This window comes from Manduca sexta, chromosome 6 (genome assembly GCF_014839805.1).
Source record: "Manduca sexta isolate Smith_Timp_Sample1 chromosome 6, JHU_Msex_v1.0, whole genome shotgun sequence".
Classification (NCBI taxonomy): domain Eukaryota; kingdom Metazoa; phylum Arthropoda; class Insecta; order Lepidoptera; family Sphingidae; genus Manduca; species Manduca sexta.
Genome location: NC_051120.1, coordinates 7,391,555 through 7,404,099, shown reverse-complemented (window position 1 = coordinate 7,404,099; position 12,545 = coordinate 7,391,555). Strand labels below are relative to the sequence as shown.

Below are 12,545 nucleotides of genomic sequence, written 5' to 3'. Positions count from 1 at the left end.
AAATCACATCCATCAGCCAGTCACTATCAAAACATTGCCACGAACATACGTGTTTCCTAACTATAATAAACAAGTTTATATTCAACTGTTACTTTAAGTTTGTTAGACTTTATTTCTTATACAGTTTAATAAAATGCCGCAAGATACGCAAGACTTAGTTCAATTAAATCCAGACAGTGTTAAATATATAAGAAAATTATACGGTTTTGAGGATGAAAAGAAATTGGAAGAAGCCATCGATATTTTGGACGCCTGGATTAAGAAACAAAATCATTTCACCAAAAAGGATTTTCGTGAGTATTTCTTAATTGCGTGGCAATTAGAACGAATAGGTTAAGTTTATCATAAATATAATAAAATACTTTATTTATCACGTAGGCCAATAAAGCTACACTTGTGATAGGTCAAGGCAACTTATAAGACAAATTGTTATTATTTCTAAATCGCAATTAAAATCACTTATATAGCTACGGACATTTTAAATGAGGAATAAAATTAACAAGAAACGCATAAGGTAAACCAAAGCAGTGAGCTCAGGCTGGCCGGTAGAGGGAAATAAAAGGATAACGATAGGCGATTATGAACATCCAATGTTTTTCGTACTTTATGTAATAATTAAAATATATTTTAAGAGAATTTGATGATAGAGACATTGTCTGCAAGACAATTTTGATCAACTTGAAATACTGCTTAGATCAAAAGAGCATAATTATAGATATAAGAATGCACTCAAACTGAACCTTGAGTTTGCTAATTATCATACGAAACAATATAATAGTATTTCCGTGCATCCGATTAATAAATTCGGGATCTCATGCATAGAACTTACAGCCATATAAGGCGGCCTTAAATAGCTGCCAAACTTTAAGCAGGGTTTGTGAATACCGTTTGAATCAATAAGCGGACCTTAAACCTTCGTCGCCTTAAATTTAAGGTTAGGAAATAAGTGACGTTTCAGTATACCAATTTCAAAGATAACGAATGCTTAAATCCGTGAGGCCATCTTAAATATTTAAGTAGCGTTTGAGTATTCGGGCGTTAAAACAGTAAAGAAAACATCAGTCACATATAATTTTTACGGAAAAGATACATAAAAAATAATCGCGTTTATTTTCAATTTATTTCAAATACCTTGATGGCGTAGTTGCATGCGCGATACGGGTTCGGATCCCGGGTCGGGAAAAGTGATATTTGGGATTATCTGCCCAATATCAGCCCGGAGTCTGGAATTTGTGCTCGGTATGGGGACAGCCTCGCCTCCTATCACATCATGGGATGAAACATACTTGGCGAAAAGTGGGTGCCCTAGTTGCGCCTCTGCATACCGCTTCGAGGATGAACGCATGATTTGTGTGTGTATTTGTGTTTATTTAATTGTTATAAATTATAATTTTATTATTTACGCATTAAAAGTTTAGTGTTTCTTTTATCAAAAACCAAATTCTGCATCCGTAGCAGAGATCCATTTTCCCAGAAAAAGCATTACTATTGAAGCAACATGTGGGTGAAAGCTCTAACCGATCTTATCACTCACCGCATCTAGATTTTCTTTTTAAAAACTCTTGGTGCAAGAAAAAAAGTGTATATTTGATGACTAGCAACTCAATTCTTTACATTTAACAATTTATTTACATGTCTTTCACAGTGACGAAAGCGATTATTTCCCAAAAAATCTTTGACTTGAATCAAATGAACACCAATTCTTTTCTTCAACATTTAGGGTCAAAATATACAACGGATTTTAGCTTGACTACTTTAACCCTGGGCCCATAAAAATACGTAGGTACTATTTTGCATATATCAGAATCTGAAGTCGTTTGAGTGTTTAACGTGATCTAGTTGCTAAGTACTGGAAGATCTATATGATGTTGGCTTTAATTACAGAACAAAGCCAACATATTAACAAAATTATGCCGGCCTGTTCCTGTTCGAACAGGCCGGCATAATTGTCGACTGCTGAGGTGTAATAATCTCTCATCAGCCGACATTCTATTGGACCCCACTCCACTTACCAACAGATGCAGTGGAGCCACTGCCGTACCCAAATAAAAAAGAAACGAAAGACACACCTACATATTTAACATGCTTCGAATTCTTAGAAAAAAAAAATATACACACACAACATCACGCATTTTATCCCCGAAGGGGTATGCAGTGGCGCAACCATGGCACCCACTTTTCGCCAAGTGTGTTCCGTCCCATGATGTGATAGGGGGCGAGCCTATCGCCATATCGGGCACAAATTCCAGACTTCGGGCTGATACTGAGCAGAAAACCCAAATATCACTTTGCCCGACCCGGGATTCGAACCCAGGACCTCAGAGCGCTGCCGTGCCGCGCATGCAGTACAACTACGCCACCGAGGCAGAATAAAATATACTTAATACAATAATAATTGTCATGTCGTACTTAGATTATCACTGTTGTAATTGGTGTATGTGTTCTGAGTTATTTATAAAATTAAGTAAAAAGATGTGTTATTGACACGAGTGTTTATTTCAGAGTAAAATAGTGTAACTAGACAAACAACAACATTCAAATATTTACAAAAAATAGAACACATTAAAAAAACTAATATTGGTAACAATAAAAGGTTACATTCTACAACAATCACCAAATCACAGGTTTACTAAAACATTGAAAAAGTTTTTTATTGAACCAAACATTCAATTCTTGTGGCATAATTATACATAAATGGTACATTAATATAGTTCTAATTGCGAACCTAAAACAAAGTAGGTACTTACGTTTTGATAGAATGACGTATAAAAACCACAAATAAAACAGAATAAATTCGAATTATCACAGGAACGAAGCCTGATGAACAAACAATTCGCTCTATAGCTTTCAGTGTAATAGTAACATAAGCGATGTTGCCGATTGCCTCTTTCAATAACATATCTATTAAAAAGAGAAACTTTGTATAATTATACACTGTTTATGACGAAGTTCTATAATATTTTATTGCTAAGAAGTTTCCAAACTTGTTTCGTTTTACAAAAAAAAATTCTTATACAAATTTCCTAATTAATGGAAAGTTACTGGATTCTTTACTATAGCTTCTCTATTACCTTATTTGTTTAAGAAAACCGATTTCCTCAAGAACATTTGAAACGGAATATACAGGCTGATCCCGAAACGTGACCCACTCACGTGGGCGATTATAGCGGCTTTACATTTTGTATACAGTGGTCGCTATTCGGTTAGATGCAAATACTCTTCCACCAGCAAATATATAGCAATATGTATATATTAGTGTTATTAAATAAGTAATCTACTTGTATACTATTATATAGAGCTGGAGAGTTTGTTGTTTGTGTGAACGGGCTAATCTTAAGTACTACTGTTGCGAATTAAAAAAATATTTGCGTGTTGGATTCTTCTATTTATCGTGGAAGGCTATAAGGCTATAGAACATTACGCAATAGCCAAAGGAGCGGCGCATCAATGAAAATGTTTAACTCGACGGTGACTAAAGGAGTACTAGACAGGCGCATGGGCACGCGAATCGTCCCGACCTCCGCCGTGAGAGCAGGGACAGGATGTGAGGAATAGGGATGTTCGCTACATGACACCATAAACAACAATAATTATAAAATTTTCAGAGCTTTAGGACCTGTTCCAAAACTTCTGGTTAGACCCTACTAGTGACATAAATGTTTAAGCCGACAGACAAGACGACGTTCTAATCTATGCTTCTACGTAAATAGTAATAAATACTAATATCCATTAGCTCTTTAATACGATTAATGTTAAATAAAATTTATTTGAAACTTGATAAACAGACCCGTAAAATTCAAACGTTTTTATATGTGTTCATATTTACCTTCCCCGACCCTATGTAACAAAGAAACATGTTTACATACTGGCTGACCTTGTGAAATGCGTGCGATCAAATAATGAAATAGGAACCGTAATATTGAAAAATGCACCTTAATCAGTGGCTTTAAAGTTGATTTGCAATGTCATGATATTAGACAATGAATGACAAAAACAAACAAGTTTTATTATAAAACTCAGCTGTCTAAATCAGCCATATGCTGTGACTTAGGTTTATCATTTGAAATGTGGATATCTGTTTGTTAAAAAACGATGACCTCGAGATGTTGACTTGAATTTGTCGGCAGGGTGCGAAGGCCGCCCTGTTGATTACGGGTGCTTGGAGAGTTCCGCCACGGTATCTCCTGCCTGTCGTAAGAGGCGACCAACATGGGGTCGCGAGCGGGCGGCGGGGGGGTGTCCGCCACTAGATTATGCTATAACTGTTGAGGTTTGCCTAGACAAATACAAAGCCTTTTTTATAATGTAATGTAAACTGGCCGCGTAATAGTATGTCCTTCGGTACGGGGGGCTTCTGAGCCCCCCCACCCCTACCCAAAAACAGGAGACAGGCCGCACTAAACGGCATTGCGCAGGGGCAGTTGCGGACAACTTAGACTCTAATCGAAGGAAGCCTGCAGCCGTCCCTAATGCGCCAAAGATGGCCACCGCGGAGTTTTAGTTGGTATGCTGTGCGTGGGGTGTATGTAATCTAGGGACTCGGCCCGACAGTTGCTCGACGTTTACCATCTCTCCGAGCGGCTCAATGTCGGGTCGTCCTCCACGAAGGCTTGAACGATAGTAATAGGTAGTTTCTCCACGAAAGCAAAAAAAAGGCGGGCTGCCAGGTCCGTTATTTAATACTTTACTTTGCTTTTATTTAGTAAATATTTTTCAGCACGCAAGTATCTGGAGAGCACGATATTGGCGAACAAAGGTTCAATCGAGCGTTCTAAATCAAAGCTGGACAAACTGTGCACGCTAAGAGCTATTTTGGGATTCTTTTTCAAATTCTCCAATATCCGGACAGACTTCAGTAACTTCTTTAAAGCGTAAGTACTTTAGCGTATTGAGATCCAATCACAACGGCCCTATGGCTACGCACTTAGAAGGCTGCCATGCCGTTAGCACTGAGAAACAGACTTGTTATCACAGCTTTACTCCGTCCTTAGATAAGAAACATCTATGAATAAGAGGGATATGCTTTCATTATTGGCCAGTGACATGTATTTAGGTAATTTTAACAACGTCATCTATTGGAAATTGTTGTAAAACATTCTGTTTGAAGGCTGTTAAAATATACTTTAAATAAATGTACATTTTTATATGCAATATGATCGTAATTTTATCTTTGGATTCCTTTTAAATTTTTTCGTTGATTTTCTTAGGCTACGAATCATTGGATTAAGTTATATTATCCAGCCTGCAACAGACAATGAAATATTATTTTTTGTTTCAGCACAACGTTGATACCTTTACCAAAACTGACGGACAAACACTACAGAGTAATACTATTGAGGAACCAGAACAACGAATATTTCGACAAGACGCCTTTCACTGACTATTACAAATTTATGCTTATAGTTAGTATTAATAAGCCTTAAGAATAACGACGTGTATTGGGGTAATACCGGATGACAGGGTAATTCCGTTTGAAAATTTCTACTAAACCCTACATTTCCTAATACTGACCAGACAGCTTAAAGTGATGTATTAATTTAAATACAGTTTTGCAGTAATCTTAGAAAAAACGGTATTTCCTGGAATCCGGTATTAACCCCAACGCTCTCATTAACCTAGTAATGACTGAATCTCATATGTAGAAGATTTAACCACCTCATAAAGTTGCATATCTGTGAGGCATATGTTATTTGTAAGTTACTTAATATGACAAGTCCACGACATTTTGAAATGTTGTACTCATTCATCGAAACTGGCAGGAAGCGCCCATTAAGGTGCTCCCCCCAAGTAAAACGGCTAACCGTATCTTAAGAAACTACTTATTCGAAATTTAACTCCTTTTCTCTTTTTAATGTGGATGAATTTATTTTATTGTGAAATGACAACTCATTTCACAATAAAAATTCCAAAAAAAATGTTGATTCCGCGCATCTCTTCCTAACGTATATATTATTTTAATTCGCCAAGACTATTAAATATACAATTTAATAAGGAATATTTTAGTAGTTAAAATTTACAAAAAGACTTTATAATTCTTTGCACATTCCCGGCGTAACACATGCGAAACTGTATGGAACAAATTTTCATAGCCGTTTGCTTGATCTTAATACAAGACCACGTAAAGATTTGAATTACAATACCAACATTTGGTTCTAGTACTGCGAATATCTACTGATGCACGACTACTCCGACGGGATGATGTTCCTCATCGACTACACAGACACTAACGTGATGAAGGTGATGAACCAATTGAATATTACAGAATTCAAACAATTCTCCACTCTAATTACTGTAAGTATTAGAAGATCATTAAAATACAATTTTGATAATTATAACGACACACTAATTAACTGCATAGATTAATTGAACCGTACTTACAGTTTTGTACGCAGCACGTAAACGCTGGCTTGGTTGGGTTACAGTAATCAACATTTTAGATTCTATAAGATAATAGGCCTGAAGTCAGTCGGACTATGTGACTACCAGTAAACCTCTCTTTGAAGCTTCCGCAATGTTTGCATTGGACCCGTTTAAAAAAATGGAAAGTTCTTACACACTTCCTATTAATGATTTCTTATGTTTACGCGAATGTTAGACATTGAAATTAAACTAATTTTCGGATTCTATCGCGGTATTGGTGTTTTATTTTCTCCCGACGTTTCGAAGACTTTGCAGCCTTCATGGTCACGGGGGGACGAGGGGGGGGCATGAAGGCTGCAAAGTCTTCGAAACGTCGGGAGAAAATAAAACACCAATACCGCGATAGAATCCGAAAATTAGTTTAATTTCAATGTCTAACATTCGCGTAAACATCAGAAATCATTAATAGGAAGTGTGTAAGAATTTTTCATACTAGCCATACTAATTTAAATCATTTCCCAGTATTCTTAGAAAGCTCTTCTTATTTCAGGAAGGCTATGGAACTAGAATCAAAGGCGTCCATATCATAACAACCTCTAAGACTATAGAAATGCTCCTTAACATCGTGAAACCGGTATTCAGTCAGAAGATTGCAAACCGGTTCTCCGTGCACAGCTCCCTAGATACACTACAAGAGATCATTCCTAAAAATGTATTGCCGGTAGAATATGGAGGAACGGAACGATCCTACAAGGAGATAAAAGGTAAAACCTTAATTCATACTTTGTTTTCATGGTGTAGTGAAGATGTTAACTGTTCTAGTTTCAACACAAAATGGCGGCTGAAAAGTCAATATGTTTTCTTGCATATACAATTGCAATATAATTGACAGAGGCTTCAACTAAATAGCAACAAATAGAGACTACAAGCATCATATAACTTGTTATTAATAAATGGTCTATGGAGGTTATACAAGGTTTTAACCTCTGCTAACATTGTGTTATATATACGCAACATATTTTCATAGCCGTTTGCTTGGGAAAGGATCTTAATACGAGACTACGTAGTACTGCGAATATCTACTGATATATACTGTATAACGAACATTATAATCAAAAATCCTGGTATTACTTTTCTGGTGTTTTGATAATTTTTTTGGTAAATTTGATAATATGGCGTGTAAGTGTATTTCTGACTGAAAGTAGTATTGCCGCTGCAACGAACTCCCTTAGAATAATAGCGGTATTAGGGCGTGTAAAATTAAAATTACTTTTTTTTCATATCTATTGTGTTCGAAACCTACCTCTTTTAATTTACATCTGCGGTTCGGGCAACTTATTGTAAGAGATATTTTAAGGAAGATAAATATGTATTTTTATTTAGTAACGCAATGTCAAAATGACCCTGAATTACGCAATTACAAATAATTAAAATCAAATTCCAATGAACCCTACAAGTAAAAATAATAGTTGTACCAAATCATTTCATATTTCTAGATTCCTGGATCGAACTGCTTTCGTCAAAAGAGAGTATGGAATACCTGAAAGCATCACGTGAAGCGACCGTCAACGAAGCCTACAGACTGAAAAGCGATTACAACGAACATTTAGGTCTAGCTGGGACTTTCAGGACATTGAGTATAGATTGAGAAGAAATTATTTATAAAGTATGGCGTCAACTTGGGCCGAATTGAAGCGCGATGGATCGAATCGTATTTATTCATTGGCGTATGTTCTATAGACACGAACGTCCATCTAAACTATTTGTTCACAATCTGAACTAAAATGGCAACCAAAACGTCACGGTTTTGACTTATTGCACTTGAACAACAAATAATTTTACTTATTTGATCATTTTTTTTTATTCACATCCAGGTTTACACTTAAAAGCGAAGTCTTATATTATGAGCGCCACTCAGTACGTAACCACACGCTGTCAATATTGAAATCATACTAAAGTCAGGTGTACGGATTGCAGTACAGTTGAGCCGAATCAAATACGTGTACGAAACGCCAGATCTAGTACGTAGTACATAAATGTCGATGTATTCATTTCGTTTACGTGACCCAATGAACATAGTTCCATAGTAAGTATAGTAAGTGCAAAAATGCGATTCGATTCGACTCGGCGTACCAAGTCGACGCTAGTCATTACGGTGCTGGAAATATCGGATAACTTATATAAAATATGTTTGTTCTTTTTATTTTAATAAAGACTTTCGACTATATTAAGTATTAACAACTTGTTTCTATAGAGACTATCTCGTTGGTATTTAAATGCCATCACCAAAAGCAGTAACCACTACCAGCACCACCAACTTGTACCAATTTGTATCACATTACAATCTTCTCCCTGACCCTTTCTTATAATAGACTAGTTGACCCGACAGACGTTGTCCCGTCTTAACTATAAATTTGCAGCGCGCATTTTGTCAATCGCTGACAGTTATTTCAAACAATTGACAGTTATATAAAAATAATATTTTCGTTAAGTTTTTTTAAATTTTCTAATTTGCCGCGCAATTTTTTGAATTGTTTCTTTCATAAGAACCTTCTACTGATAATAATAAACACAACAAAAAAAAATAGTGAAATCGGTCCAGCCGTTCATGCGAGATGGCGTGACCAAGGGAAATAGGGATTAATTTTAATATACATATATATGTAGATAGCTTTAGCCTACAGCTCCATCCGCGTAAAAAAGATGTGTGTCCTTTACACTTCAAGTATGAAATCGCCTAAAATGAACCTACATCATCAGTAATGACGCATTATTTTAATCGTGTGGTAAATAACCAGTTTAATGATCGCCTAATCTGTAGCTGACCTCGTCAATATTAGGGCAATCAAGGCCTTCTACCATGTGTCTGCTTGCGTAAATAAATCATCAGGAATATTCCACAGAGTTATTTTATTTTGTAATAAAAGCCGTCTTGTTTGGAATTTCTTTCGCAATGCATAAGGTCTATCAATTATTTTTTTTTTTTTTCGAACTTAGATTCTCAAAATGTATGATAAGGGAAACGATTAAATTCCCCAATTATCTAAATATATTTCAAAAATTACATATTCTTATAAAAAACCTACACAATTTGTCAACTAAGATTTGAGATTTCGAACATCCCGAAATTCAAAATTACTAATGGAAAGAAATTCAAACGGTGTCTATGCGCAAGCGCTACATTTACCAAACAACATCTGATTGTACTCGTTCAGACTTATCGCACAAAATTTAACAATACATTGACCTTTCTATTAATTAAATGTTACATTAAATATAAACAGAGCTGATTAAAGGTAATTTACAATGTAATCTTTTTTTTTTAATTATCTCACTATCCCTTACTATTATTCGATTTTAAACTTTTTTAAGTTATTTCTTTTTGTATAAAAGAGATTCTTTTAATTTAATATTTTTATACAAACAATATTTTACAACTGTATTTAATAAACCCAACATAAACATTTTAATTAAGAATGTTTAGTCAATAAACTCTTAGTGTTCCACTAAATGAATAATTATATCTCTCGCCAGTTAACCCAATTTTGCCGGCCAGGCTAAAAGCGAATATACACAGGCTGATCCCAGAACGCAACATATGGATTACTATATCGGGTCTTACGCATTGTGTACGGTGATCGCTATGCTGAAGTACAAATTTCTTAACACCGGCAGTGAGCATTAGCAGTAAAAATTATTAATTAAAAGAAATAAAATTTTTGATCTTTTTGCAAAGAAAAAATGTGATAGGAACAAATTAAAATAATATTGCACCTGTCGAAATATTTTATATAAAAGAAACATATAACAAATCTATACACATTATAAAACAATGACCCCAAAAGCTCCCATGTCTGTATGTGATCGATTTCCCAAAATCTACTGAACGGATTTTTCAAAAATTTTGTATGTCGATAGTTTAAGACCCTGGGTAGATTATAGGCTACTTCCTATCCCGGGAAAATATATACAGAGACTTCTCTACCGGAAACCTCTTCAGTACAAAAATATTGTTTACTGATAAAAAAGTTAAATACATGATAAAAACCAGATTAAAGTTGTTATTACTAGTCAGATTTCAAGTGCAGGCAATACTAACCCTTATCGACTTGCAGCTGAGAGCTCCCACTGTATTGCGAGATTTTGAGATAACACTCATTGCCCTTTTATCGTCTCATTTTGTTTATTGCCATTGCCACTTATAACCATTACAGTACATCGACCTTTTGTTTTATTTTTTATGAAAAATAACTTCACCCAATGTCTCGTAGTCTCTATTTCATTAAGGACCCCAGAGCAAAGCCATGAGCATTCGTTCCATATTTACGGCATAGAATTACGGGCAGGAATATGCAAAGATTTACGAAAAATAGCTTTGGGAAATAAATTTTGGTCATAATGAAAAATAAACTTCTAAAATTATGTAAATAATAGTGTTAATGGCAAATTAATATAAAGTATACTTTAAGAGGAGACGCACGGAATCAATAATTATAGGGCCATTTTCGTTATGAAAGTAATGAAACTACGGACTTATTATAAAAAAATAAATAACCAAAGCAAAGATAACTTGTAAAAGTGTTTGATTTTTTCCTATACAAATTTCGAATAGATAGCTTCTAAAAATACTACTAGCGTGCAGTTTTGCTGGGAGCGTAATATTAAATACTCTTAATTTTAATGTATTGTACTCACTACAACATTTGTAGTGAGTACACTACATTAAAATTAAATACTAGTACTAATACTAAGTATTACTCACTACATTAGATTACCTTAATTTAATTATGTTAAAATATTTGACAAAAGCCAGACTAAAACAAAAATTACAAGAAACAATTCCGTTCTATCTACACAAGCCTCGACATTTCGCTTCAAGACACAAAAAGCCTCATTGTCGTGCATTCGACATAATTCGAGCGCAGTATATTGCGTATTCTTGCATTGCACCCGAGTGTAGTGTGCACAACAAGCCATATTTCACAGCGGGGCGGGCGACGTCACGGGCAAAACCTATATGAAGACTCTTGTGATAACGGGGTGACATACCAACAAATAGCATGTGGATACTAGACGTATTTTGTGGGCGATAGCACCCGACTCGTTGCGATTCGCATCGCAGGAACGGTTAATTTAAAATTATATCTACTATATTTATTTATTAGGGTTTCCAGCAGACTTAGCACTACGATTACAATAATGTAAAAATTATAACTAATAGCTATAATTTAAGGTCAAGTTAGGTTAGGTTAGGTTAAAACTCAACATGTATATAAATTGAATCTAAGGGTAAGTTATACAGTTATTTTTACATTGTGTTACTAATTGGAACCACATGTACATACACGTCTTTGCTTCTACTAAAATCGTGCCAAAATTATTCATGAATAACAAATATTGTCACTAAGAAATCCCAGTTTTACATTCAGATTTTTTTATCATTTTGTTGTTTAGTGCGAATATGGTATGTGTGTTAGTGTATTTCTGACTCAAAGTGATTTTGCCGCTGCGACGAATTCTCTTAGACTAGTAGTAGTGTCATCAGGACATGTACAATTTAATGTAAGTACTTTTTGTTATTATCGAAAATTATACTTTTTTATTGTACATCTTCAGTTGTAACTGATTACAGTGTTATTTTCAAAAATACAAGTATGTTGTTTCATTTAGTAACGCAATGTCGAAATGACTCTGTATTCTATAGTAGTTCTCTTATAATGTAAAGGGCCGTCTAGATATATATGAACACAATGTATGTTTCTTTCGCTAAGTACCAGAAAGTTGTGTATGGTGTTGCTACTGTCTATGGGCGGTCACTTACCATCAGGCTAGCGCCATGCTTGTCTCGTCATTCGAAACGACAGCAAAATTCTGACAATAGATGTACGCCACTTCTTTGATCGAAATTATACTTAGAGTAAATTAATAGCACTTTAATTGAAATAAACATTAGCAACACACAAAACCTCAGATTGCAATTACATTGTACCGCAGACTTGACTCTCAAACATTAGGTTTCCATAATGTATTTTATTGTTTTACGATCTTCAAACCGACAACAGTGCTTGGCGTCAGAACTAGACAATAAGTAATTAAAATTACGCTGTTTTATCGCAGTTTTAATATTTTAGTTTTCTACCGACTTCGAAGACTTTGCAGCCTTCATGGTCAAGGGGGGGGGCAAA

The 12,545-nt window shown here is 35.1% G+C and overlaps 1 protein-coding gene across 1 annotated transcript; it reads left to right on the top strand.

Annotated features, from left to right (window-relative positions):
• On the top strand, positions 1-9,672 carry LOC115442190 (alpha-tocopherol transfer protein-like). Its single transcript, XM_030167194.2, has 6 exons — positions 1-293; positions 4,718-4,871; positions 5,279-5,402; positions 6,157-6,291; positions 6,911-7,124; positions 7,857-9,672. Exons 1-6 carry the CDS (start codon positions 134-136, stop codon positions 8,006-8,008), a joined length of 939 nt encoding a protein of 312 aa, XP_030023054.1. The 5' UTR covers positions 1-133; the 3' UTR covers positions 8,009-9,672.
• The last annotated feature ends 2,873 nt before the right edge of the window (positions 9,673-12,545 follow it).

Bases quoted from the DNA above. Each gene is read 5' to 3' on its own strand.
- LOC115442190 (XM_030167194.2), top strand. From the start codon at position 134: ATGCCGCAAGATACGCAAGACTTAGTTCAATTAAATCCAGACAGTGTT. The intron at 4,872-5,278 runs GTAAGTACTTTA...TTTTTGTTTCAG, and splicing joins TTCAGTAACTTCTTTAAAGC to CACAACGTTGATACCTTTAC. The intron at 7,125-7,856 runs GTAAAACCTTAA...TCATATTTCTAG, and splicing joins ATCCTACAAGGAGATAAAAG to ATTCCTGGATCGAACTGCTT.